At 48.2% G+C, this 21,289-nt stretch overlaps 9 protein-coding genes across 9 annotated transcripts; 6 read left to right on the forward strand and 3 right to left on the reverse strand.

Annotated features, from left to right (window-relative positions):
- Positions 1 to 549: 549 nt before the first annotated feature.
- EDB82DRAFT_546352 (uncharacterized protein) lies at positions 550 to 2,230 on the reverse strand (the record flags this gene model as incomplete). Its single annotated transcript, XM_025726358.1, has 5 exons — positions 550 to 610; positions 662 to 832; positions 900 to 1,767; positions 1,821 to 1,885; positions 1,974 to 2,230. 5 exons carry the CDS (start codon positions 2,228 to 2,230, stop codon positions 550 to 552), a joined length of 1,422 nt encoding a protein of 473 aa, XP_025580932.1.
- A 2,110-nt stretch (positions 2,231 to 4,340) lies between these two features.
- On the forward strand, positions 4,341 to 5,693 carry EDB82DRAFT_433128 (uncharacterized protein; the record flags this gene model as incomplete). Its single annotated transcript, XM_025726359.1, has 1 exon — positions 4,341 to 5,693. One exon carries the CDS (start codon positions 4,341 to 4,343, stop codon positions 5,691 to 5,693), a length of 1,353 nt encoding a protein of 450 aa, XP_025580933.1.
- Positions 5,694 to 6,018: 325 nt separating this feature from the next.
- Positions 6,019 to 7,651, forward strand: EDB82DRAFT_502970 (uncharacterized protein). The gene has a single exon (XM_025726360.2). The coding sequence runs from the start codon at positions 6,103 to 6,105 to the stop codon at positions 7,561 to 7,563; it is 1,461 nt and encodes a 486-aa protein (XP_025580934.1). The 5' UTR covers positions 6,019 to 6,102; the 3' UTR covers positions 7,564 to 7,651.
- Positions 7,652 to 7,837: 186 nt separating this feature from the next.
- Positions 7,838 to 9,755, forward strand: EDB82DRAFT_576330 (uncharacterized protein). Its single transcript, XM_025726361.2, has one exon. The coding sequence runs from the start codon at positions 7,897 to 7,899 to the stop codon at positions 9,634 to 9,636; it is 1,740 nt and encodes a 579-aa protein (XP_025580935.1). The 5' UTR covers positions 7,838 to 7,896; the 3' UTR covers positions 9,637 to 9,755.
- Positions 9,756 to 10,351: 596 nt separating this feature from the next.
- Positions 10,352 to 11,248, forward strand: EDB82DRAFT_204736 (uncharacterized protein). Its single transcript, XM_025726362.2, has one exon. The coding sequence runs from the start codon at positions 10,460 to 10,462 to the stop codon at positions 10,964 to 10,966; it is 507 nt and encodes a 168-aa protein (XP_025580936.1). The 5' UTR covers positions 10,352 to 10,459; the 3' UTR covers positions 10,967 to 11,248.
- Positions 11,249 to 11,281: 33 nt separating this feature from the next.
- On the reverse strand, positions 11,282 to 12,902 carry EDB82DRAFT_433816 (uncharacterized protein; the record flags this gene model as incomplete). The annotated part of the gene is made up of 4 exons (XM_025726363.1): positions 11,282 to 11,624; positions 11,675 to 11,875; positions 11,927 to 12,745; positions 12,796 to 12,902. The coding sequence occupies 4 exons, from the start codon at positions 12,900 to 12,902 to the stop codon at positions 11,282 to 11,284; spliced, it is 1,470 nt and encodes a 489-aa protein (XP_025580937.1).
- Positions 12,903 to 13,493: 591 nt separating this feature from the next.
- Positions 13,494 to 15,719, forward strand: EDB82DRAFT_502976 (tryptophan synthase beta subunit-like PLP-dependent enzyme). Its single transcript, XM_025726364.2, has 2 exons — positions 13,494 to 14,144; positions 14,196 to 15,719. The coding sequence occupies exons 1-2, from the start codon at positions 13,882 to 13,884 to the stop codon at positions 15,484 to 15,486; spliced, it is 1,554 nt and encodes a 517-aa protein (XP_025580938.1). The 5' UTR covers positions 13,494 to 13,881; the 3' UTR covers positions 15,487 to 15,719.
- Positions 15,720 to 16,909, reverse strand: EDB82DRAFT_502977 (signal recognition particle receptor beta subunit-domain-containing protein). The gene has a single exon (XM_025726365.2). The coding sequence runs from the start codon at positions 16,608 to 16,610 to the stop codon at positions 15,750 to 15,752; it is 861 nt and encodes a 286-aa protein (XP_025580939.1). The 5' UTR covers positions 16,611 to 16,909; the 3' UTR covers positions 15,720 to 15,749.
- Positions 16,910 to 17,352: 443 nt separating this feature from the next.
- EDB82DRAFT_431181 (Palmitoyltransferase AKR1) lies at positions 17,353 to 19,659 on the forward strand (the record flags this gene model as incomplete). The annotated part of the gene is made up of 5 exons (XM_025726366.2): positions 17,353 to 17,553; positions 17,607 to 18,416; positions 18,466 to 18,821; positions 18,868 to 18,980; positions 19,034 to 19,659. 5 exons carry the CDS (start codon positions 17,353 to 17,355, stop codon positions 19,657 to 19,659), a joined length of 2,106 nt encoding a protein of 701 aa, XP_025580940.2.
- Between the last annotated feature and the right edge of the window lie 1,630 nt (positions 19,660 to 21,289).

Here is a 21,289-nt window from a genome sequence, read left to right on the forward strand (position 1 = left end):
ATATTTTTGGGCGATGCATTGCAGGGAAGTGAAACAATAGTTACGATGTATCTCATCATGACGTGTTAATACGACTTTTTCTTCTCTCCTTCTCTTTCTTTTCTCTCAGTGCAAGTCACTGATCAAGTCTAGCTTCAGGAACTTTCGAGTCACATTTATGTATATCCACGCTTTTCTTGCGGCCGTGCCACGTATGTTTTGAGTTGAAGACATCAGATCATGAATGCCGATCGACAATTTGTTGAGAAAGCAAATGCAAACTAAAATTTAAAGTCATGTTGATCAATCGAGATTAGTCGAGTTGAGATCAAACAGATATTCCCGGTTAAATCAGACACAATATATATTAACTTTTAAAGCAATCAAACGTCTCATCCTATAATACGCGCCCACAAAGTGACACATTAATCCTTTCAAACAAGGATAAGAAAGTAAATACTAGTAGCGTTTCCGTCGTATTACCCAAACCTCCGCAAGCCTCTCCCATCCTAGTCACACCGGGATGGATCCCCCGAGATATCACACTATTGACGGGTAGATTGTTCGTCTTCAAGTGCACGTACCAAAGCCACTCTGACATCCAGATCCACAGTGAGTCGCGCTATTACCGCTGTGGTGATTGTTAGTGAGACTCATCCATCTTACGATAGGAGGTACTTACCAGTATCCGTACTGAGAGCAGCACGTCTTGGATCCATAGTTTCTGCACGACGCATTGACTTCGGAGCCGCAGACGCCGTTTGTAGTGTCGTGGATGCCACCACCTGAAGGAGGCGTACACGTTCCAAAGTCGGCGTCGCAGCCTGTTCCGCAGTAGCTCGCACTCGAACCGCTAAGAATAACGTTAACAAGGATGATCCTGTACCCGGGGAGGCAAAAAGAAAAGAAAACAAGCTTACCAATAACCATAGAATGAACAGCAGCTGCCAAATGCAGACCCCTGGCAAGTGTAGCCAGTGTCACCACCGCATCGCTGGTTGGGCGAAATGACAAGCCCACCTGTGGCCGTAGCCTTGGTGGTTGAGGTTACTGTAGTGGGTGGTACAGTCTGTGTAGCAGCCGCAGTCGAAGTGCTGGTGACATCTTGGTCTCGCGAGGCTGTTCGGTACCAATTCGACCGAGGGTCACCAAGACATTCTCCAACAGTGACAAGTCTGTATCCACGGCTGCGGGCTGTATCAATCATGTACGAAGTCAAGTTGTGCACGGTCTGGTCGTGAACATCATGAGCTAGAACAATGTACTGGTTGCTGGCAGAGTTGGTAGAGATGCCCGCAGAGTACCTGTTCTTGGAGTTCTGGATCAGCTGAGGACTGTCATTCTCGTAGTCCTTTGTGTCAACGTTTTGGTCCACGACATGGTATCCGAGTCTGGACATCTCAGCTAGGCAACCCGATCCAGCGTTGCACTCGAGGTACGGGGCACGCATGTAAGTCGGGATCCAGCCAAACAAGTTGCGAAAAGACATTTCATTGTAGATCATCTCAGAAGTTCGGATGGTGCTGTTGACCGTGTTGAGGTTTCGATGGGTCCAGGTGTGGCTGGCAATGTGATGGCCTGCAGAGTGCATGCGCCTCATCACAGCTGGCCATGGGTTAGAAGAGTCGTCCATGTGGCCCTTAGCCCTGTTGTTACCAGCAACAAAAAACGTGGCCTTGACATCTTTCGAGTCAAGGAGGTCCAAAATGTCATTAGTGTAGGTGAGCGGACCATCATCAAAAGTAAGAGCAACCACACCAGGGGTAGTGCAGGTCTTGATGATGCTTCCTACAGAGATTCCGTAAGCATCACTATGATGCAATCAGGCATTCAATACATACCATAGGGAACACTGCCAATCTTGGGTCGAGAAATGCTCTCCGTGCTGCTTCCACTCGGTCCGAAACTGGTTCAATGTCAGCCTTTCATGCTCTGCAGAGCTCGGACTTTGCAATTCCCCATTGCCGATTTCAATATTGAGGCAAAAGACTTACAAAGTATCACAAGAATCACTGTATTCGAGCTGGCAAGCCGAGCCACCACAAAAGTCACCCGTCGTTCCGCAGAAGCCACTCTCCGAACAACAGGATCCAGCATTGCACGAGCCAATCCCAGGACCACACTCAGCACGCTTTCTCAGCCTCGAATGCCGCGGCGAGAGAATGTCGTCGACTGCAAGAACAGGTCCTGCGAGAGCAGCCCCTGCATGCAACAGCAGGGAGGCAAGGGTGATGGAACAGCTGTTCTTCATTGTGAAATGCAGTAATCGAGAACAAAAGGACGGGGTGCAAAATGAATGATACAAAAATGATTGTAAAGCACGGAAGGGAGATGTGAGCGGCCAGAGTTTAATTGTAGTGAAGCCCGTTGAGCGGAGACAGAGTTTTATCTACATGGGTTTGACTTAGACAGGCCGGCCGTGCATGACTGCAGCTTCCTTCAGCTAAACAATAACTAATTTCAAACTATCAGACGTATCGAACGCCAAAAGTCTTTGCATAGATTGAACACGAGAAGGCTACAACCAGCCAGGTTGTGTTGGATGTACTAGCCCGATATCCTGGACCTCCATCCCAGACCATGCCCACCATAGACAGACTGTAAAGATCCACGTCGAAGCAACATTGACAATCAGCCGCCAGCCATCATCAGGTGAGGCCTGTCTCTGATTTATTGTTTTCTTTGGAGTAGACCATGCGTTGGGCATATACGACGGTGGAGAATACTTCCAATGTGCAGACAATATTGCAGTATACTTCCAATAAATTCGTCACCATGACTGATAAGACTGTCACTTATCACACTCGGACCTTTTCATCAACCGGCAAAAAGCTTCAAGTCGAAAGAGTGACTGAGAAACAATATGATTCCTGGGAAAACACTAATGCAAGGCACATGCAGCTATCCATTCTTTTTTTTCTCAAGCTTTCGAGTCCGATTATCCGACTGGTATTGGCAGACTCGTATTGATTGACCAGTTTCTGTTTCTTTCTTGTGCGTCGTCGTACCACACCTTACAACTAGTCAAAAGTAAGCTGCTTATCTGGAGTTGTCCAATCAACAAGAGTTTTCTCGAATTGACATTGAATTAAAAGTATTCCTTGGAACACTGCGGGAAATCTTGAGCTTAATGCTTTCGGGCAGATGAGTGATTGACGTGTTCTGCCAACATGCTTTTTTCAGCTGAACTACAGCAGTATTGCGTCACCATTCCCTGTAAAAACGAATTGGCAGCCTTGCCAAGTTTGATGAGCGTTCCCGTTTGCCGTTGTCGGGTTGATGTTGCAGCATGTCCCCTGGGCGCCACATTTTATGCACCTCGAAGATCTACTCCTAGGGTGCTCTTCCGTCTTGACCGGTATCACAGGGGGTTTAAGCCATGGCTCTCTGATGTACCGATAGACCTATGTCGGATTTAAAAATGAATTTACGGGTAAATTGGTAATCATGGACATCTGCAAGGCTGTCTTGGCATCGGAAAGACATACTCGTCAGCCCGCAAGCTTGAGCTATGTCTCATCGGATACAAGCAAGTCTCAGATCAAAGTCTTGAAATGAATTGTATCAGTTCAAGACATTCTAGCATTGCTTCTTATGTGAGCTTCCGCGCGGCTGGAAGAATCCTCACGCGCTAATCGATCGGGAATGGGAACTTGCTTCCTTACTTTGGACAGCATCTACATGTAAAGACCCAAATTCATCATCCTTGGACCTGGACCTGGGATAAACCCTCGTTACTCTGTGCAACATCTGGGCTGAGCTAAAAGAGAAATGACAGTTCGGGCACGTTAGCTGAAAGAGATGCAGTGTTTCTAGCCTAGTCGAGTCCTTGCATGGCATACAGGGGAGTGACCAAGGAATTCGTGAGGCTTTCATGGTTCTGAGCAAGGTTTCCTTCTTTTCTAGGCAGAGTTGCGAGGTGGCGGTTACTAGTTTCGGGTTTCGTTTTGATTTCTCAACAGTAGATGGGATGTTGTTTGCGGTGATGTGAAGATCCTGCGTGGTTGGATGCATTTCGTATGATTGAGCTGGTCAGGGGCAGCAAGTACTCCAGTCGTTGGGGCCAAGCTCCCGCCCTGGGGTATCGAGGTAGCTTGAGAAAAAAGTCCCCTCGAGTTGAGGCCTGACGCCTCCCAGTACGGGCACTGAGCTGGCGTGGGGAGAGGGAAGACGGCACAGCTCTGGATTAACCGGCCGTGTGTCTGTATGTGTTATGATGTCTGGACGAGTCGATCGATATCCTCGATACGAGCCTGGAGTTGCCCGGATGGATACATATGCTGCTGTTGAGCCCCAATGGTTTTTCCGGACCTCTCTTCACTCCACTCCAATCACTCGCTACTTTGTCGATCGTTACCATCATGACCCAGGTTCTTTCAAAAAGTCTCCTCGTCCAGGGGCTACCCTTTGTTAGCCACCAGTCAGACACAAAGTCATGGAACTTCTCCAGCAGAGAATACTACGACATCACACCTCCCAGTGAGATCTCTGAGACTGAAGATGTGTTCCAAGACGTCGTGACAAACTGTATCGACACAACTGCTGAACCACTTGTGGCTGTCATCGGTGTTGGTTATGTCGGCGAACATCTTGTTGATGTCTTTTCGAGGAATCACGATGTCCTTGGATATGATGTATCAGAAGCCAGGACACTTCATTTGACTCAGAAACAACATGTCGGCAGTCGTGCGAGGTTCACAAGTAAAGCCTCAGACCTTGCCGAGGCCACTCACTTTCTCATCTCAGTGCCAACTCTTCTTCTTGAGAACAAAACCATCGACTCATCTTTCCTCCAAAGTGCCATCAACGTCGTCAGGATGTATGGACGTCAGGGTGCAGTCGTCGTGGTTGAGAGTTCAGTTGCCGTGGGAATGACACGAGGTCTTCTTGGTTCCTTGGCCAAAGAACGCGGTTTCTATGCTGGCATGTCTCCGGAGCGCGTTGACCCAGGTCGGGTCGAACCACCAGCGCATTCCATCCCCAAAATTGTGTCTGGGCTTGACGACATTGTGCCTGGGTCACTGGATGCCATCATTCGCCTTTACTCTAAGAGTTTTGACAATGTCGTTCCTGTATCGAAGCCAGAAGTCGCCGAGATGATGAAGCTGTACGAAAACTGCCAGCGTATGGTCTGCATCGCCTATGCCAACGAGATGGCCGACGCTTGCGGTTCACATGGCATTGACCCGTACGAGGTCTGTCGCGCAGCTTCCACCAAGCCCTTTGGCTATCTGCCTTTTTCACCAGGTCTGGGAGTTGGCGGACACTGCATCCCCGTCAACCCATGGTATCTTCTATCCAACAGTCAGTTCCCCTTCCTACGGGCTGCTGCTGAAAAGATGCACGCCCGACCAGCTGAGATTGCACAGCGTGCTGTCTCGCGTCTTTGCAACAGTGCCAGGACTGGATTAAAGCCCCGCGTTCTCGTTGTCGGGATTGGCTTCAAGCGTGGACAGTCTCATCTTGCAAACTCGCCTGGTCTTGAGTTGGCAAAGAGTTTGGTGAAGACAAACAAGGTCGACGTCGCTTGGGCTGACCCTTTGGTGGCGCAGGAGGCTGTGCCTCAGATCGAGCGCCTGCCCGAATCGAACTGGACTGTTGAAGCGCTGGAACGTGACTTTAACATGATTATTGTCGCATTCCGTCAAGATAGTCTTGACTTTAATGTACTGGATGATGTTCGAGGAGTCTTGGTTGAGCGTTGGTGTATTTGAAGGAAGTAAGGCAGCGGTGGGGTAAAAAGGACGGACAGTAAACACGACACGATGCACCTAATTATTTGGTCTTTCTTAATTAGAACTTTTCTTAACCATTTCTTTCTTTGTTACTCTGTAATTAGGCACTAAGATAATTAAAACGAGGTTATAATCGCAACCATTTCACTGCCTATAATATCAAAAGGCGTCTTAATTGATGTGACTCACCTCGCTCCTCGTATTTTTGTCGTTTACCTGCAAGCGCATCCTTCACTTGTATCGTTGGGCACGTTACGTGCCTCTATTCACATTTAGCCGCCTACGGCGTAGTTAACTCAGCTCGGCGCAGTCACTCAACACAGACTATATATGCTTCACGATCCCCTCATTAATTGTTGTCATTACAGTTAACAATTCCGTATACAAAATGGCCCATCAAGCTGAAAGATTGCCTTGGCAAACTTTGGCTTCAGTCTTTGACTTGAAGCCTACCAACCCCTGTCAGCACGATGCTCTCAACCTGCATCCACGAGATGAACCAGAGACATCACAAAAGTTATCCAAATTTCTTGACGCCTTCTTCAAAACTGCGTCTTTGGATGCGCGACGAGAGCGCGAGAAATACCCTGAAAAATACGACCCTCTCGACGCTGGCATCTTTTTGAGGAGCATGACTGGTGAAGAACAAGACGAAAGTATACGAATGCAGTACGACAATCCTCCAGAGAATCAAGTTATTTTGACGGACAAATTGGTCGATAAGATCACACCAAAAGTCCGACGCTGGTATCCCAAAGATAAAGATGGCTCTGTATCAGCCAAATTCGAGCAAGGACTACTATGCCCGCATGTCAATGATTCTGACAAGTGCGAATGCGTACTGCCACTCAAAGAGCGTCAACTCGCGGCGTTCCAACGAGATTACTATCCGAACGATTGTTTCCAGTTCTATGCGCAAAACGGCGAGGCGTATGACAATCTGAAATTCGTCAAGGCATTGATACTCCTCGGAGAAATGGACCCCATACTACAAGTCTGCTCATCCGATGAGTGTTATCTGCATAAATGGTGGGAAAATGGTCCATGCATGTGTGAGGGTTTCGATCTGGGATGGAATATGATATGCAAGTATGCTGTCATAATGTATCTAAATCTCAACATCCTCTACTGCTTTCCGGAAACGTGGCAGACGGACGACGGTTCACCTATCGACGACTACCGCAACCTCGCGTCATACCAGAGGGCCATACGGCTTTGTACGATATCCACAGGGTGCGAGATCGCGACATATCCTCACAGAGACGTATTTGGCATCCAAGACGAGCAATTCAGGCTCTGGCCAAGGCCATACGACATATCTCGGTGGAAGCATACTCTCAAGGTAGATGATTCCTATGTGTCCCGGATGCGTGACAGGAATCCCGAATGGGACATAGACTCCGAGCCCCTCAACCCTTATGCCTACAAGTTGAACTTCTACCCATACGGACTAATGACCTACGACGAGTTTCTCAACTTTGAGAAACCAGTCTCTTATCAACCTCATCTAAACGACGTCCCTCACGTCCGATGGATGATTGATCAAACGGGCCTACCAGCAGAGCTAGCCGACGATATTTTCTCAAGGGCAGAATATATCCCTACACGAAGTCTACCTGTTGACGGGAAGCCACTTCATCCTGAAAACAAGGCTGAGCTGGATCGTTATCTTGAGGAATGCTGGCAACTCATTGTTCGGTGTTTTATGCTTTGTTTCGAACTAGAGAACGAGGATGTGGATTTTGAGAGGGACATACGACGACTGTTCAAGAATTGCCTTCAGGAGGTCTTCAGGTGTGATTGTAAGAACAACGTTGAAATGTTTTATGATTTTGATGGTCAGTATTGATGATTGAGCAAGCTTCGTTTGATGATTTATATATACAACTATGGGCTACATAATATTTAATCTATTAAAAAGAATAGTAACACATGACTTCGGTGTCTTTAATATAATGCTAAGAACATCTTCAAATAGTATAACTTCTAAAAGGCATACGAATATCCTTCTTCATTAGACTCGGGGCTACTTTGTAATTGCAGGGGTAACCAGATACCAACAGGCGGAATAAGATGGTGTGCGGGGGCTTGTGCTTTCTAACTGTCAGGTCACTGCTCTTGACCTCTTGGCCTCTACTCTCATCTCCTTTACCTCCACCTCTAGTTAATCTACTTCATCACAATGCATATAATAGATGAAATATGGGGTTACATCTTTTCTCATCTCGAGTGCCCTATGGAGCGGAAGGGCTGGCAAAATGATGATGAGTGGACTGGTGAGAGGTGGGAAAGGACAAAATATGGCCGAGATGAATTGTTTGCACTTTGTCTCGTGAGCCGTCAGTTTCGACGTATCGCTCAACAATCACTGCACCGGTCCATCTCGATTATAGCCCACTGCGGTCTTCAGGAGTCAGGCCCAAGTCCCTATGACTTACTCCTAAGGATACTACACAACAATCCCACTCTCGCAGGAAACGTCCGCGCGCTCAAGTTTTTGGGATTGAGCGGAAACAAAAGCTACAATTTTGAGAGAGCATTGGGTCACTTGAAGCTAGAACCGAGTCTAGCAAGCCGCCTGAATAGGTGTCTCACTAACTGTGTTAGTAATGCTGCTTCTCTTCTCCTGCTTCACACGCCCCAAGTCCGGCTTATCGACTACACTATGACCAACCTCGACTCTAGTATACACTGGATGTTGAGCGGAATTCTGGGCTCGGAGGGTGACGTCGAGGATCTATGGTGGAAAACGCGCAAGATGGGAGACCGCTCTCTTCTTTATCACGAAGAAGTAGGATTCTCTAACAGCCCCGATGAGCAAAATATCAACCAACAAGCCCTTACAGGCGCTTTAAGGAACATTTCTGTGAACCACAGCCCCCTTCCCAACTTGAAAGAAGTGCGATTTAGGACTGAAGACATACGTCAAGAGTTCCTCCCAGCCTGGTTGATCAAGCCAATCTTTCTCAACCCAAATCTCAAGACATTGCGCACCTTTGGTATTGACTGGTACATGGGTGGGAAGCAAATGTTCGTCTGGCCGACTTACCAGAGCAACCTGGAATGCCTTGACCTCAAGGAGACGATCATAGACGCTAATACCCTAAAAGCCATCATGACACGCTGTCCTAAGCTGAAAAGTCTGTCCGTCGACTTGGCGGACATGTTTCAAAAGGCTACATATGAGGATGCCATTGACCTCGACTTAGAAAGATTTCATTATGGTCGCATGGATAGAAGTGGTTATAGTAGTGAAGACGACGACGACGACGACGACGACGACGATGATGATGATGATGATCAAGACGGTCCCGTTCCACCTGACCCAGTTTACGATTTTGGTATTGATCTGGCAGAATTTGGAGACGTTCTTAGAGAGTATGGAGGTAATCTCGAAGAACTTGCTGTCTCAACATTCAATTACGTAAGCAGCGACTTCGACAGCGGTTTCGAGGGATACATCGGTACACTCCGCGAGTTCACGAAACTGAGACATCTAAAGATTGATTGTCATGATCTCCTAGGACTCAACACTGAGGACTTCTCATACAAGCCCAAGATGATTAACGAGCGTCTCAGTGATGTTCTACCAGCCTCGATCGAAACGCTCCATCTATACAACGGGAGCAAATATGGCCCTGGCTACCAGAAGCCGAACGGACCATGCAATACTGAAACTTTGGTCAAGGCATTTCTTGCTGAAGCTAAAACCTGTGCGCCTAATCTTCGAAAAGTTGTCGTGGAGTGGTATGATAGTAAATATGAGGGGTACGAGATATGCAAGGAGTACTGGTCCCGAAGGACGATAGATTATGGGTGGAAGGTCAAGTTTGTGAAGGAGAAATTTGAGGTTGAGCATCACGTTAAAGGTTACGTTATGGCTCTTGCCGTATTGACCAAGAAGTACAAGAGACGCAATTAGAGAGGACCATGGGCAACTAAGTATAGAGTCATCCAGGAAGTTAGTTAATCGGCGATTATTTCCCAGGTCGTTAGATGTTCTTGGACTTTGGGTGAGATCTTGTCACACCAGCTTATCACAAAATACGATTCATCGGTCTCGCTTATCTTTAGAGTCAGCCTAGCATTACCTGTCTCTTTCGACCTAGTTCAAGAGAGTCCATAGTGAGAAGTATTGTATAGTAAGCGTGGTTCCGTGTTCTCGTCTCTTCTCTATAAAACAGTCAAACCACCTGTACCTCTGTCTCGTTGCAAGTTACATCATCTTCGGTACTTTGGTAGTAATACCTGTCACCGATATAGTCATCAACAGACAACACTACCCACAAACACCATTTGCGAACCACCAAACAGCAATAATGTCAAAAAGTAAAAGACAAAAACAACGCAAAAAAGGCAAATTCGACGCAGTCATCTTTGTTAGCTTTGGCAGCCTGGCTCAGCCTGCATCACCACACCCCCTCTTCAACAATCATCTTGTTACTATTGGTCAACATGTACCAACTGACCATTCAACGCATACAGATACAGTTACATCGAGTGTCTTTTTTCTTTACCAACTTGGTTAGTAATCTCATACAGCATCTTGGAATTTCCAGTTCGGGCTGCACATAACCCATCTCAAAGGGCTAGACACCAGCATCAGCAGACTCTATGTCTTGCGGAATGGTTGCCTGCTGTGTGAGACAGGAGGCTTGAAATTCTGTAAATATGGCTTTACAGCCCCCGAACTTTTTTCTTTTCTTTTGCACTTTTCTGTGAATATCTTCACTTTTTGTTTCACAATGGTCGTTCCCCATATGGTCATCCGCCAAGAGGCCCAAGTCATAACTCAGACAGTTGAGCTCCCCTCCACAACTTACACCACGCACGTCACACTAGGCGTGGTATCGGTTGCAGCCACGGACCGTCCCGTTGCTGTCACCTCGCAGCACAGTGGCGATGGTCTAAGCAGCACTGAAATTGGAGCTATTGTTGGTGCTGTCGTTGGCTTTTTTATTCTTTCCTTCGTCATGATATGCTGTTGCTGTCGTCGACCGAGAAAGCAAGTCAAAAGACGGAGGAGTTATCGCAGTTATTCTGGTTCTGAGGATGACTGGTCGGTTGTGATGCCGCATGAGAACTGGACGAGACCTGTGCCTGTTCCTACTAATCGGCCTACGCCGGTGCAGTATCCGCCCCCTGCGGCGCACAGAGAGCAAGTTCCTGGGGGACCAAAGTTTCCCACTTACAGAGCGATTCCTATTCCCAACCCTAGGAGGCCAGAGAATCTTCCTAGGACTTATCGGTGATGAACTACGATATGTTATGGGCTCTAAGATGCGAATGAGTTACGATGCATGACAGGCGCAATCATCACTTGTCGGATGGAAGGGATGCGAACGAGGAGGATGAATCTTCGCACGGGTTATATGGTCAATGGTTGACGATGTTCACGATAGCACGAGCGAGCGATCTTTTCCTCTACGAGTCACGATATAATGCCTAAAACAACATTTAATAATCACAAAATAATACTGAAAATGTAAATATACTATATACACGAATATTCATCATCATCTCATCTCATCATCACTCATCCCTCCCCAACTAAATACACGCCATACTTAAACAACCTCCTTGGTCTTGTGGTTACACTTGTGAGAGTTGCTAGCAAGTGTCCTCTTCTTCTGCCAATGCTCAAAACGAGCAGCAATAGCCCTCTTGTTCTTGGGGTTAGGAGTAGTCTTGTCACGCGCAGGAACACCCTTGAGACTAAGCGCAAACTGAGCAGCAGCACGACCAGCAGTCTTGGTGTTGAGGGTGAGAGCGTCCCAGTGGATGTTGTCGATGGTGTCGCAGGCCAAGTGGTAGCATGGGTCGGTCTCTTCGTCGGCGCCGGTGAAGATGCCGGATGAGGGGATACCGAGGGCGATAAAGGCGGCGTAGTCGGAAGATTCACCAAACTCTCTGTTTATTCTGTAAGTATCATGCTTTGGGGGTAAGGTATTGGTACTTACTCCCACTCAACTGTCTTGCCCTTCTTGCGGAGCCAAGCAGCGAGGATATCTCCACCGACTCTGTCAGCGGGCTTGCTGGCTTGCACCCAGTACTTGGGCTTAGGAGAACCGATCATATCGTAGTTGAAGTAGAATCGGATGCTGTCGGCTTCCTTCTCAGTCAACTGCTCGCCATAGAAGTAAGAGCCAGCAAGACCACTCCTGTAAACTGTGTCAGTAAATGGCAAATGTGTGAGTTGCTGGTTTACTTACTCTTCGGCACCCCACCAAGCGAAGCGGACCTTGTTCTTGTAACCAGTGTACTTGGTGAAAGACTTGGCAATCTCGAGAATACCAGCTGTTCCACTACCATCATCATTGATACCAGGACCTTCTTGGACACTGTCAAGATGAGCACCCATCATGACAACATTCTTAGGATCACCCTGCTTTGTCTCAGCAATGATGTTCCAGGTCTCACGGGTCTCGTAGAACGAGTCCACCAGCAAGGTGACCTCGAGCGACTCGCCGCCTTCGATGCGCGTCCTCCAAGCAGTTCCGACCTCAAGAGGAATGACACCAACAGGAACAATGAGTTCGAGGTTCTCAGCGCTGAGTGTAGCACTGGTGATACCCTCACCAGGAGCGTTGTGAACGAGGAGAACTCCACGAGCACCGGCCTTCTTTGCGAGCTTAAGCTTGTCTGAAATGGCACACGAACCACGCTTGACAAGAACAAGCTTGTCCTTGGCATCAACACCCTCCCACTGGTCGGCGAAGCATCCAGATCCGCGCTCATCATCAATTGGTACAAGGACAAGAGGAGCAGTTACACCACCGGCAGGCGTGCCGACGTTGTAGATGAGAGTGATGACATAGACATCTTCACCGTCAGGTCCTCGCACCTGGATATCCCTCGTCTGCTCAAAGGTGTAGTTGAAAGGTTGGATATGAGTGTCGAGGTATTTCTTGTGCTTGTTGAGCTCCTTGTAGATGTAGTCGACTGAAGCCTTGTAGCCGGGGAAGCCAAAAGCTCTGTTACCTCCGTTCTTCTTGCCAATGTTGTTGAGGTCTACAAGAGTCTTTCGAAGTCTATAGTTGTTAGGCTTAATTGACGATTGGATAGGAGAAGGTTTGCTTACTTGGACTTTTTAATGTCGCCTTCGACTTGACTGGCCGTCAACTTCTTGGTAGCTGACACCTCTGAGAAGAGGAGAGCTCCATAGAGCAGGGCATTGAAGAACTTCATGATGACCAATTGATTCTCAACGTCTCTGATGAGCAGATCCTAGATGCGACAGACCCTTCATTATATAGATAAAAAAGATGTACAAGCCATGACATAGACCAATTACAATGATCAATCACTCATCATCTTTACTCCAAGAGGCAACACCAGCTTCTGTCTAGCTTAGACTTAGCCTATCGGCAGAGGATGCGAAAATGGCAGGTCGTAGTACTCAAAAGTCTTGGCATCGACTGGTGCTCACTCAACCCATGTTGATAGACAGCTCGTCAAGATAAGATCTACAAGGGAGGACAAACAAATGCGGGGGTGAAGCCAGGACCGGGGCGATGGTGATAGGTTCGAGGGTAAGTGGCGGGAGGAACTATTGTAAAGTGCTCAAGGACTTTTGAAATGCTGTGAGGATGGTGATAGTCTGCTTACTGAGCTAGATAAACTAGGATAAAAAGATAAATAGCAGAGGTTGGATGGTTCGTGACCAAGTCTCGTCGTTTATCAGGTAATCAGATTGTTCTCACATCATGAGAGTGTTATAATGGGACATCATGACGTGATTTAGTAAAACACTTTCATGATATCATCTTGTGTAACCATGGAAGTCTAAGTTTGCACAACATGTTGCTTCTATTACTTACCATTTAAACCATCAAGCCTCTTCACTTTGACATTTAACAATGCCAATAAGCTTAAGTTTATGGCGATAAGCTACCGGGTAACTCTAACGGCTTTTTCTTCCGTCACCGCCTACCTAATCGGCTCTTTTCTAGCCGAATTCTAGAACGGTTTCCACAGGATAATCTCGGCATTGGCGGGGCAAAAAGTTTAGTTTCTGTCTGTCATACCGCCGTCTGCCCCGCCACAGCAAACAATCGTTTCGTCTCGTGGCGTGCTTTTTTATTTAATTAATAAAGTGGTCTTTTTTCTTTTTCTTGTCTTCCTCTCTTTGTTTCTCTCTCTATACAAACTATAGAAATCAGCAAATATGGCGTCTCAGGTTCCTCACGTCTTGCCTCGCGCTGCCACAGTCCATTCTGCGACTGAACTCATCGGCAACACCCCTCTTGTTCGACTCAACAAGATCCCCCAGTCGCTGGGTATCGAGTGCGATGTCTACGTCAAGCCTGAGCTCTTCAGCGCTGGTGGTAGCGTCAAGGATAGAATCGCTCTGCGCATGATTGAGGAGGCTGAGAAGAGCGGAAGAATTAAGCCTGGTGATACTCTTATTGAGCCTACCAGTGGAAACACGTAAGACCACTAATGAAAGCATCTACGACTGTTTTGCTGACTGTTGAATAGTGGTATCGGTTTGGCTCTCGTCGGTGCCATCAAGGGCTACAAGACCATCATTACTCTCCCCGAAAAGATGTCGGCCGAAAAGGTTTCCGTCCTCCGTGCTCTTGGCGCTACCATCATCCGTACTCCTACACAGGCTGCTTGGGACGCCCCCGAGTCTCATATCGGTGTCGCTCGACGTCTCGAAAAGGAGCTTCCCAACGCACACATCCTCGATCAGTACAGCAACGTGGACAACCCCAACGCTCACGAGTTCGGTACCGCTCAGGAGATCTGGGAGCAGACTGGTGGTCAAATCACTGCTCTCGTTGCTGGTGCTGGTACTGGTGGTACCATCACTGGTATTGCTCGCGGTCTCAAGAAGCACAACCAGGACATCAAGGTCATCGCTGCCGATCCTCACGGAAGTATCCTTGCTCTGCCTGAGCTCCTTAACCAGGAACACATCAACGAAGGTTACAAGGTGGAAGGTATTGGATACGACTTTATCCCTGATGTCCTCGACCAGCACATCGTCGACAAGTGGTACAAGACCGATGACCGAGAGTCTTTCCACCTTGCTCGCCGACTCATCTCCGAGGAGGGTCTCCTTGTCGGTGGCAGCTCTGGTTCTGCCATGGCCGCCATGCTCCTCGCCGTCAAGGAGTACGGCTTCAAGAAGGGTGATGTCGTCGTTGTTGTCCTCCCCGACAGCATCCGAAGCTACCTCTCCAAGTTCGCCGACGACGACTGGCTCGCCGCCAACAACCTCCTCCCCGTGAACGGAGTCGAGTCCACCGTCAACGGTAACGGCGACAAGAAGAACTCTGACCCCTACGAGGGCGCCACCATTGCTGCTCTGCGTCTCAAGCCCGTCACATCTGTCGGCGCCACCTCTACCTGCTCCGAGGCCATCGAGACCATGCGCGACAAGGGCTTCGACCAGCTCCCCGTCCTTAACGCCAGCGGAACTAAGCTCGTCGGTCTCGTCACCCTGGGTAACCTCCTGAGCTACATCTCCAGCGGCCGCGCCTCAGCCCAGAGCCCCGTGTCCGACGTCATGTTCGACTTTGCCCGTCTTGACGAGATCGTCACCGACCCTCGCGAGTTCGCCTCCCCCATCAACCCCGGCAAGCGCAGACAGTTTGTCGAGATCACAAAGGACACACCCCTCACCACCCTCAGCAAGTTCTTTGAGTGGAACAGTGCCGCCGTTGTCACCGAAGAATCGGGCGACTCCAAGTCTCTATCCAAGCCCATTGCTATCGTCACAAAGGTTGATCTCCTTACATGGATGGTTAACAAGAAGTTGTAGAGAAAGAAAAAACCTCGCGAGAGGACAGGAACGAGTACTCATGTTTTCAACGACATTTACGTCTGGCGTTCCAGGATACCTTTTAGAAGAAAAGAGATGGATTATTTGGGTGGAATAAGTTTGTTTGATAGAACTGCATTTTTTGGGCGGTAGACTCAACATCTACATGGCATTTGCGACGGGAATCATCTACGTAAATTAAAAATGTCATTAATATAATTGTGTCATTCAATTGAACCCCCCGCTCGTGAATATTCCGTCGTTTATATGCGCTGAGCAATCCACCACCACCACTTGTCTGCACCAGGGCCGTCGCCGGTGACGTTTCCGGGGAGAACATCGACATCGATGTCGAACTCTTGGAGCTGGCTAAAGGTGAACTTGGATGAACCGTACTTGCCCAGCCAAGAATCCTGCTCCTCTGAACCGATATCATCAGATCCAACACCGGAATCCAACAGTCCCTTGCTTCGCGAAGCACGAATTCTCGTCAACTCGGACTCCAGGTTGGTCTTGACAAGAGTCGATGGCAGCGCAGTAAAGAGATCCATCTTGTTGGCGGCAATGAGAATTGGGATCGAAGTCTTGGTCTTTGTGTTGGTGGTGGTGGCGCGCTTCTGCAGGAACAGCAGGACATCGTAGAGGTACGCAGCGGTGGGCGCAAGAATCTCGGGCTCTCCAATAGCAGCAGCGTCAACGACGAAAACAACAGCTTTGAGCTTCTCGGTGCGGTTCAGCTTGCCCTCGGCCACGTTTCGCAGCTTGCCATGTCCGGGAGTATCAATGAGGAGGAACTTTGTGTAGGTGCCGTCATGAACATCGTGGTTGCGATACGAGTGCTTGTGCTCAGAATCGGTAGAAGCGTTAAGCTCGACGTCGTGCGACACTTGAGAAGTGTGCGTCTCGGTACCAGTGGCGCCGCGCTCAAACAGCGTGAGGAGTGAGGTTTTGCCAGCGTTGGCAGGACCGACGAGGAGAACGCTGGGAGGGACGGTATATGTCTTTGAGCCAGCCAGGAGAAGGTGAAGAATAATGGGAGCACCAAGAATGATGAGAGCGCCGATGATGATGGTGGTGAGCGAGGGGGTCATGATGGCCTCGAAGACCTCGACAAAGTTGACCATGGTAAACGGAAGTGCGGCACCGATTGGCGCCTGTGGTTGTCGCAACGTGGTATCAAAGCCGGATAAGCCGATGCAAGGGACGAGAGAATCCTGGGGAGGCTTAATTGTATGCTTCGCAATTGCTTAGATGACGTTGCCAGCTTTCAAGCAAGATGTTTGCTGTCAAATTGGTCGAAGCTGTGAAATGATATCTGGCCAGCCCACCGGAGAGCTCCTAGACCGGGCTCCCCACTACGCACAGCCTCAGCCACACAAGATCATGTACGGAGTAGCCAATAGTCACTGCAACAGAAACGGATAGGGGACGTAATCAGCCACAAAAGACCCTGGCGTTGCAATTAAATGTTAGCCTGCCCAGTAAGTTCAAGGCGGACGGCTTTCTCCATAGGGGAGGGTCTAAGCTCAGCCGCGCTCGGCATCACGGCTTCCAGGTAATACGTAGGCCTTACTCCACGGTTCTCCTTCAAAATTCAGCCAAGACTCAGCCAAGCCAGTTTATTCCGGTCTACACTTTTCTCTCTTTGTCTTGCGCTGTTTCTCTTTTTCTTTTCTTACGTCTTGATTGATAATGTTTATCTTGTACGAATAAACCAAGCTTCAATCATATTTTGACTCTCACGTGAAATAAGCTACCTACCTACCTATTCAACGTCGCACACGAGAGCCCTAGCCTATGGGCACAATTGCCATGGCGAGCATAAACACTACCAGTACATCGGCCGGATCAGCCGCGCCAATTCAAATGTCGGGAAAGGCGAATGTTGCTACGCCCAAGCTCAACAGCGAGGTTGAGATGGGTAGTCTGCCGGGAGATGTCCAGAACCAAGCGGATGATATTATGCAGGTGGCTCGGGTAGGAGATGTACCGGCCATGGAGAAGCTCTTTGAGTCGGGCGAGTACGATGCGACCTACCATGATGATGAGGGTATCACGCCTTTACATGTGAGTGTTGAGCGACGCGACAACCACGATGATGAGCTAACCAATCTTTGCAGTGGGCTTCGATTAACAATCAATATGCGATGTGCAAATTCTTAATCGAACACGGCGCCGAAATCAACAGAAAAGGCGGCGAATCCGTCGCAACTCCTCTTCAATGGGCCGCCCAGCGATGCCATTACTATACCGTCAATCTCCTTCTCCAGCACGGTGCCGACCCCCTCATCACCGATGCTCAAGGCTACAACACCCTCCACATCTCGACATTCAACGGCAACGTCCTCCTCCTCGTTCTGCTCTTGCATCAGGGAATTCCCGTCGATGTTATTGATACCTTTGGCCACACTGCGCTGATGTGGGCTGCTTACAAGGGCTTTCCCCAATGCGTCGATCTCTTCCTCCGCTGGGGCGCAAGTGTCCACGCGACCGACGAACAAGGCTTCACCGCGCTGCATTGGGCTCTGGTCAAGGGAAGTCCTGGATGCATCCTAAAACTTATCGAGTACGGTGCCGATAGATTTGCAAAGACACAGACGGGCAAGACTCCTTCTGTTACGGCCAAGGAGCTCAATACCGAAGTCGCCTGGCACAGAGCGCTTCGGGAATGCGGTTTTGATGAGGACGGTCACCCTGCGGTGCCTCCTTGGCCTGGTGCTAGTTACTTCTTGAAGGACAAGAGGACTTTTGTTACTAGGTTTTTGTTCATTTGGCCATTTGTTTTGGTTTGGGCTATGCTCGTTGCTATGTCGAGTGCGCCTGTGTACATTGGTGTGCCCATTGGAATTGCCGCTGTTTATGGTATTCAATGGGTTGCTCAGCAAGTGTTGGAGTATGCGCCTTCAGATATGCGACATTTCCACAAGACGGTATGTAACGACGGATTTTGTGTTGTGAATGACCACTAACGTATTATAGCCTTGGTTAACTGGCATCTTTGCCGCTACACTTTTCTGGACGGGTGTAAACTGGTTGACTACAGTTCTTTTTGCGACAACACTCGGCGCAAGCGAAGGCAAAGGCCATGGTCTACTCAACCTCCTTTTTGCCATCTTCTTCGGCTTTACTGTGTATTTCTACATTGCCAGCATGAGATACGACCCCGGTTTTGTACCCAAGATGAACGGCATTGCTGAGCAAAAGGCTGTCATCGATGAGCTCCTTGCCCAGTGGAAGTACGACGAGACCAACTTTTGTGTCACTTGCATGATTCAGACGCCTCTGCGAAGTAAGCACTGCCGTCGCTGTCAGCGATGCGTTGCCAAACACGATCAGTAAGTAGCTTGTCTTTTGGATTTATGCATATACTGACTTCTGCAGCCACTGCCCGTGGGTCTACAACTGTGTTGGTATCAACAACCATCGACACTTTTTCTTCTACCTGATTTCGCTTACTATGGGTATCGTCTCATATGACTGGTTGTTGTACTATTGTAAGCTCCTTGAATTGTTGATTGCACTCTCAAAAATACTAATGCTTTTCCAGACTTTGACACTGTTAGCAAGAATGCTTCGGAAACTTGCAACGTCCTTAGCCCTACCCTTTGCAAGTACATCAACGCCGATTCATACACTTCAATCCTGGCTATCTGGATCACTCTGCAACTCCTCTGGGTCACCATGCTTTTGTTCACTCAATTCATCCAAGTCGCCCGAGCCATGACTACATACGAGAACATGTTTGGTATCCGCGACGGCACCAACATCACCGCTCTCACATCTACCGGCGCACCTCTTGACCCCAACCACCCATCTCTATCTGCTACAGCACCCCCTTCTGCTCACTCTCACAAGCACAAGGGTGGTATGCTCAAGTCACTGAGTCGTACTCTTGGTGTCGACCCATTCATTGAGACCATCACCGGACGCGGTGCCGTGTCCGGCAAGAACAAGCGCAAGAAGAAGAACCCCTACAGCAAGGGCTGTCTCGCCAACTGCAAAGACTTTTGGTGTGATCCTGCCCCTATTTTTGGCCAGCGAGAGAACGGATCTGCAGTGCTTGGTGGCGAGCGAGTCGACTACACTGCCATGTACGAGAGTCCAAGCTTAATGACAATTACGGGTCGACGAGATCGCGGAGGTTACGAGGCAGTTGGTACAGAAGATGTCTAGACCGGGACTATATTTCTTTTGGGAGTAGTTTTTGACTGGGCGGGTTACGTTATATGACCACAAAGAAGATGACATGCACTGACCACGGAATGGTATAAATGATGGGGAAGGCATGATGCATTACGAACTGATTATACTATATCTTGCGTGTTTAGATGTTGAGAGAGTGAAGCTCAGGTAGACGAAAACGCCAATGAGGTATATGATGAGAACTGTACATTAGTAGTGGGATGTAATATTAATACTCCAGAGGATAGTGTGTTACATGATGATATTGGATACAGAACCTCGAGTTTCAGAGTTATCACGAGTTAACTTGTAGTAGACCCTGTGACCGAGCTTGATCCACGACCGTGCAGAGTTAAGTCCAAGACAGGTTTAGAGCCCACGAGTCAAGTTGATCTGGTGGCGTCGGCTTCTTCACATGTGTAGATCTCAACGGTCTCTCCTGACCCTTTTCTTCGGGTCAATCATACTAGTTGGTTCGTACTGTATCCTGGTAATTCCCTTGGTTTCCTTCAAAGTGGTGATGTCAAAGCGCGAACACGTTCCATAGGTATGTAACAGCGAGCACCGCATGATACCTTCGTTGAAAAGCTGAAACATGACAGGTCAATTGACATTTTTCTGTTTCTCCACTACCAAACGAGAGTGGTAGGTAGACCGAAGAAATTCTTGAGGGATAGACTTTTTACGACAACGAACGATGGGACTGAGACTTATACGAAAGGCGTAATTGTTTACCAAGTTGAGTTTGTCAAAAATTGTTGGGCTTGCCAGCCGAGTTGGTTGGAACTTGTTGTAAGCTAAATGGCCCTGGTCTTTCTGATATATGAATTCTACTAGCTAGGGACCTCTCCACAAACTGAACATTTCCAAGCCCACGTGCCAGTATATATGTATTTATTCTTATGGACTCAAATTCTATGCAATTGATCGCAACGGTTTCATTAACCAGATTCGATCGTGCATATAGCATTTCGTGGCAAGAATACGGATAGTGTTGATATATGACCAAAATGGATATCTGGGTGGATGCATTTTGGCGGCATTTACTGGCAGGGGTTTCCTTGTAAAGAAATAGTTGCGAGGAAAGTGGGTATGAGAATATGACATGTCTTGCAAGCAAAAGATGATATCAGTGAGAGTGACATGTTTCGAGTTTATGAGGTCAGAGAAACAAGGCAACTGTCATTATCATCAACATGGACCCTGGGTCGAGTCATGGCCTGTCTGGACTTTTCTCTCTTGAATTCTCAAGGAAATACCATAATTGACAAGGCTAGTCTCTTTACAAGGGTTGTTGGAGCGGGCCGTGACGGTTTGATCAACGGTTCTTCGTCTACTCCACTCATCTCGAGAATGTATCAGGATATCCAAAGCAGTGACTTTTGGAGAATCATTGAATGAAGCGTAGATGAGACGCCGAGATAAATATCACCATAATAAGGACAGAGTGATATATGGCGTGAGGTGATATAAACCTCAATGCGCATAGAATGAGCTGAGACATTGTTTGCGTTTGTACCTGCATGTAACCATAGAGCAGTTTATGTGGTGGCTTTTAGCTTGGCAACATGTTAGCTCACTCAATGGATTCTTCTATTTGCTTTTTGGAATTCCACCGCCA

This window comes from Fusarium venenatum (genome assembly GCF_020744135.1).
Source record: "Fusarium venenatum strain MPI-CAGE-CH-0201 chromosome Unknown EDB82scaffold_3, whole genome shotgun sequence".
Classification (NCBI taxonomy): Eukaryota; Fungi; Ascomycota; class Sordariomycetes; order Hypocreales; family Nectriaceae; genus Fusarium; species Fusarium venenatum.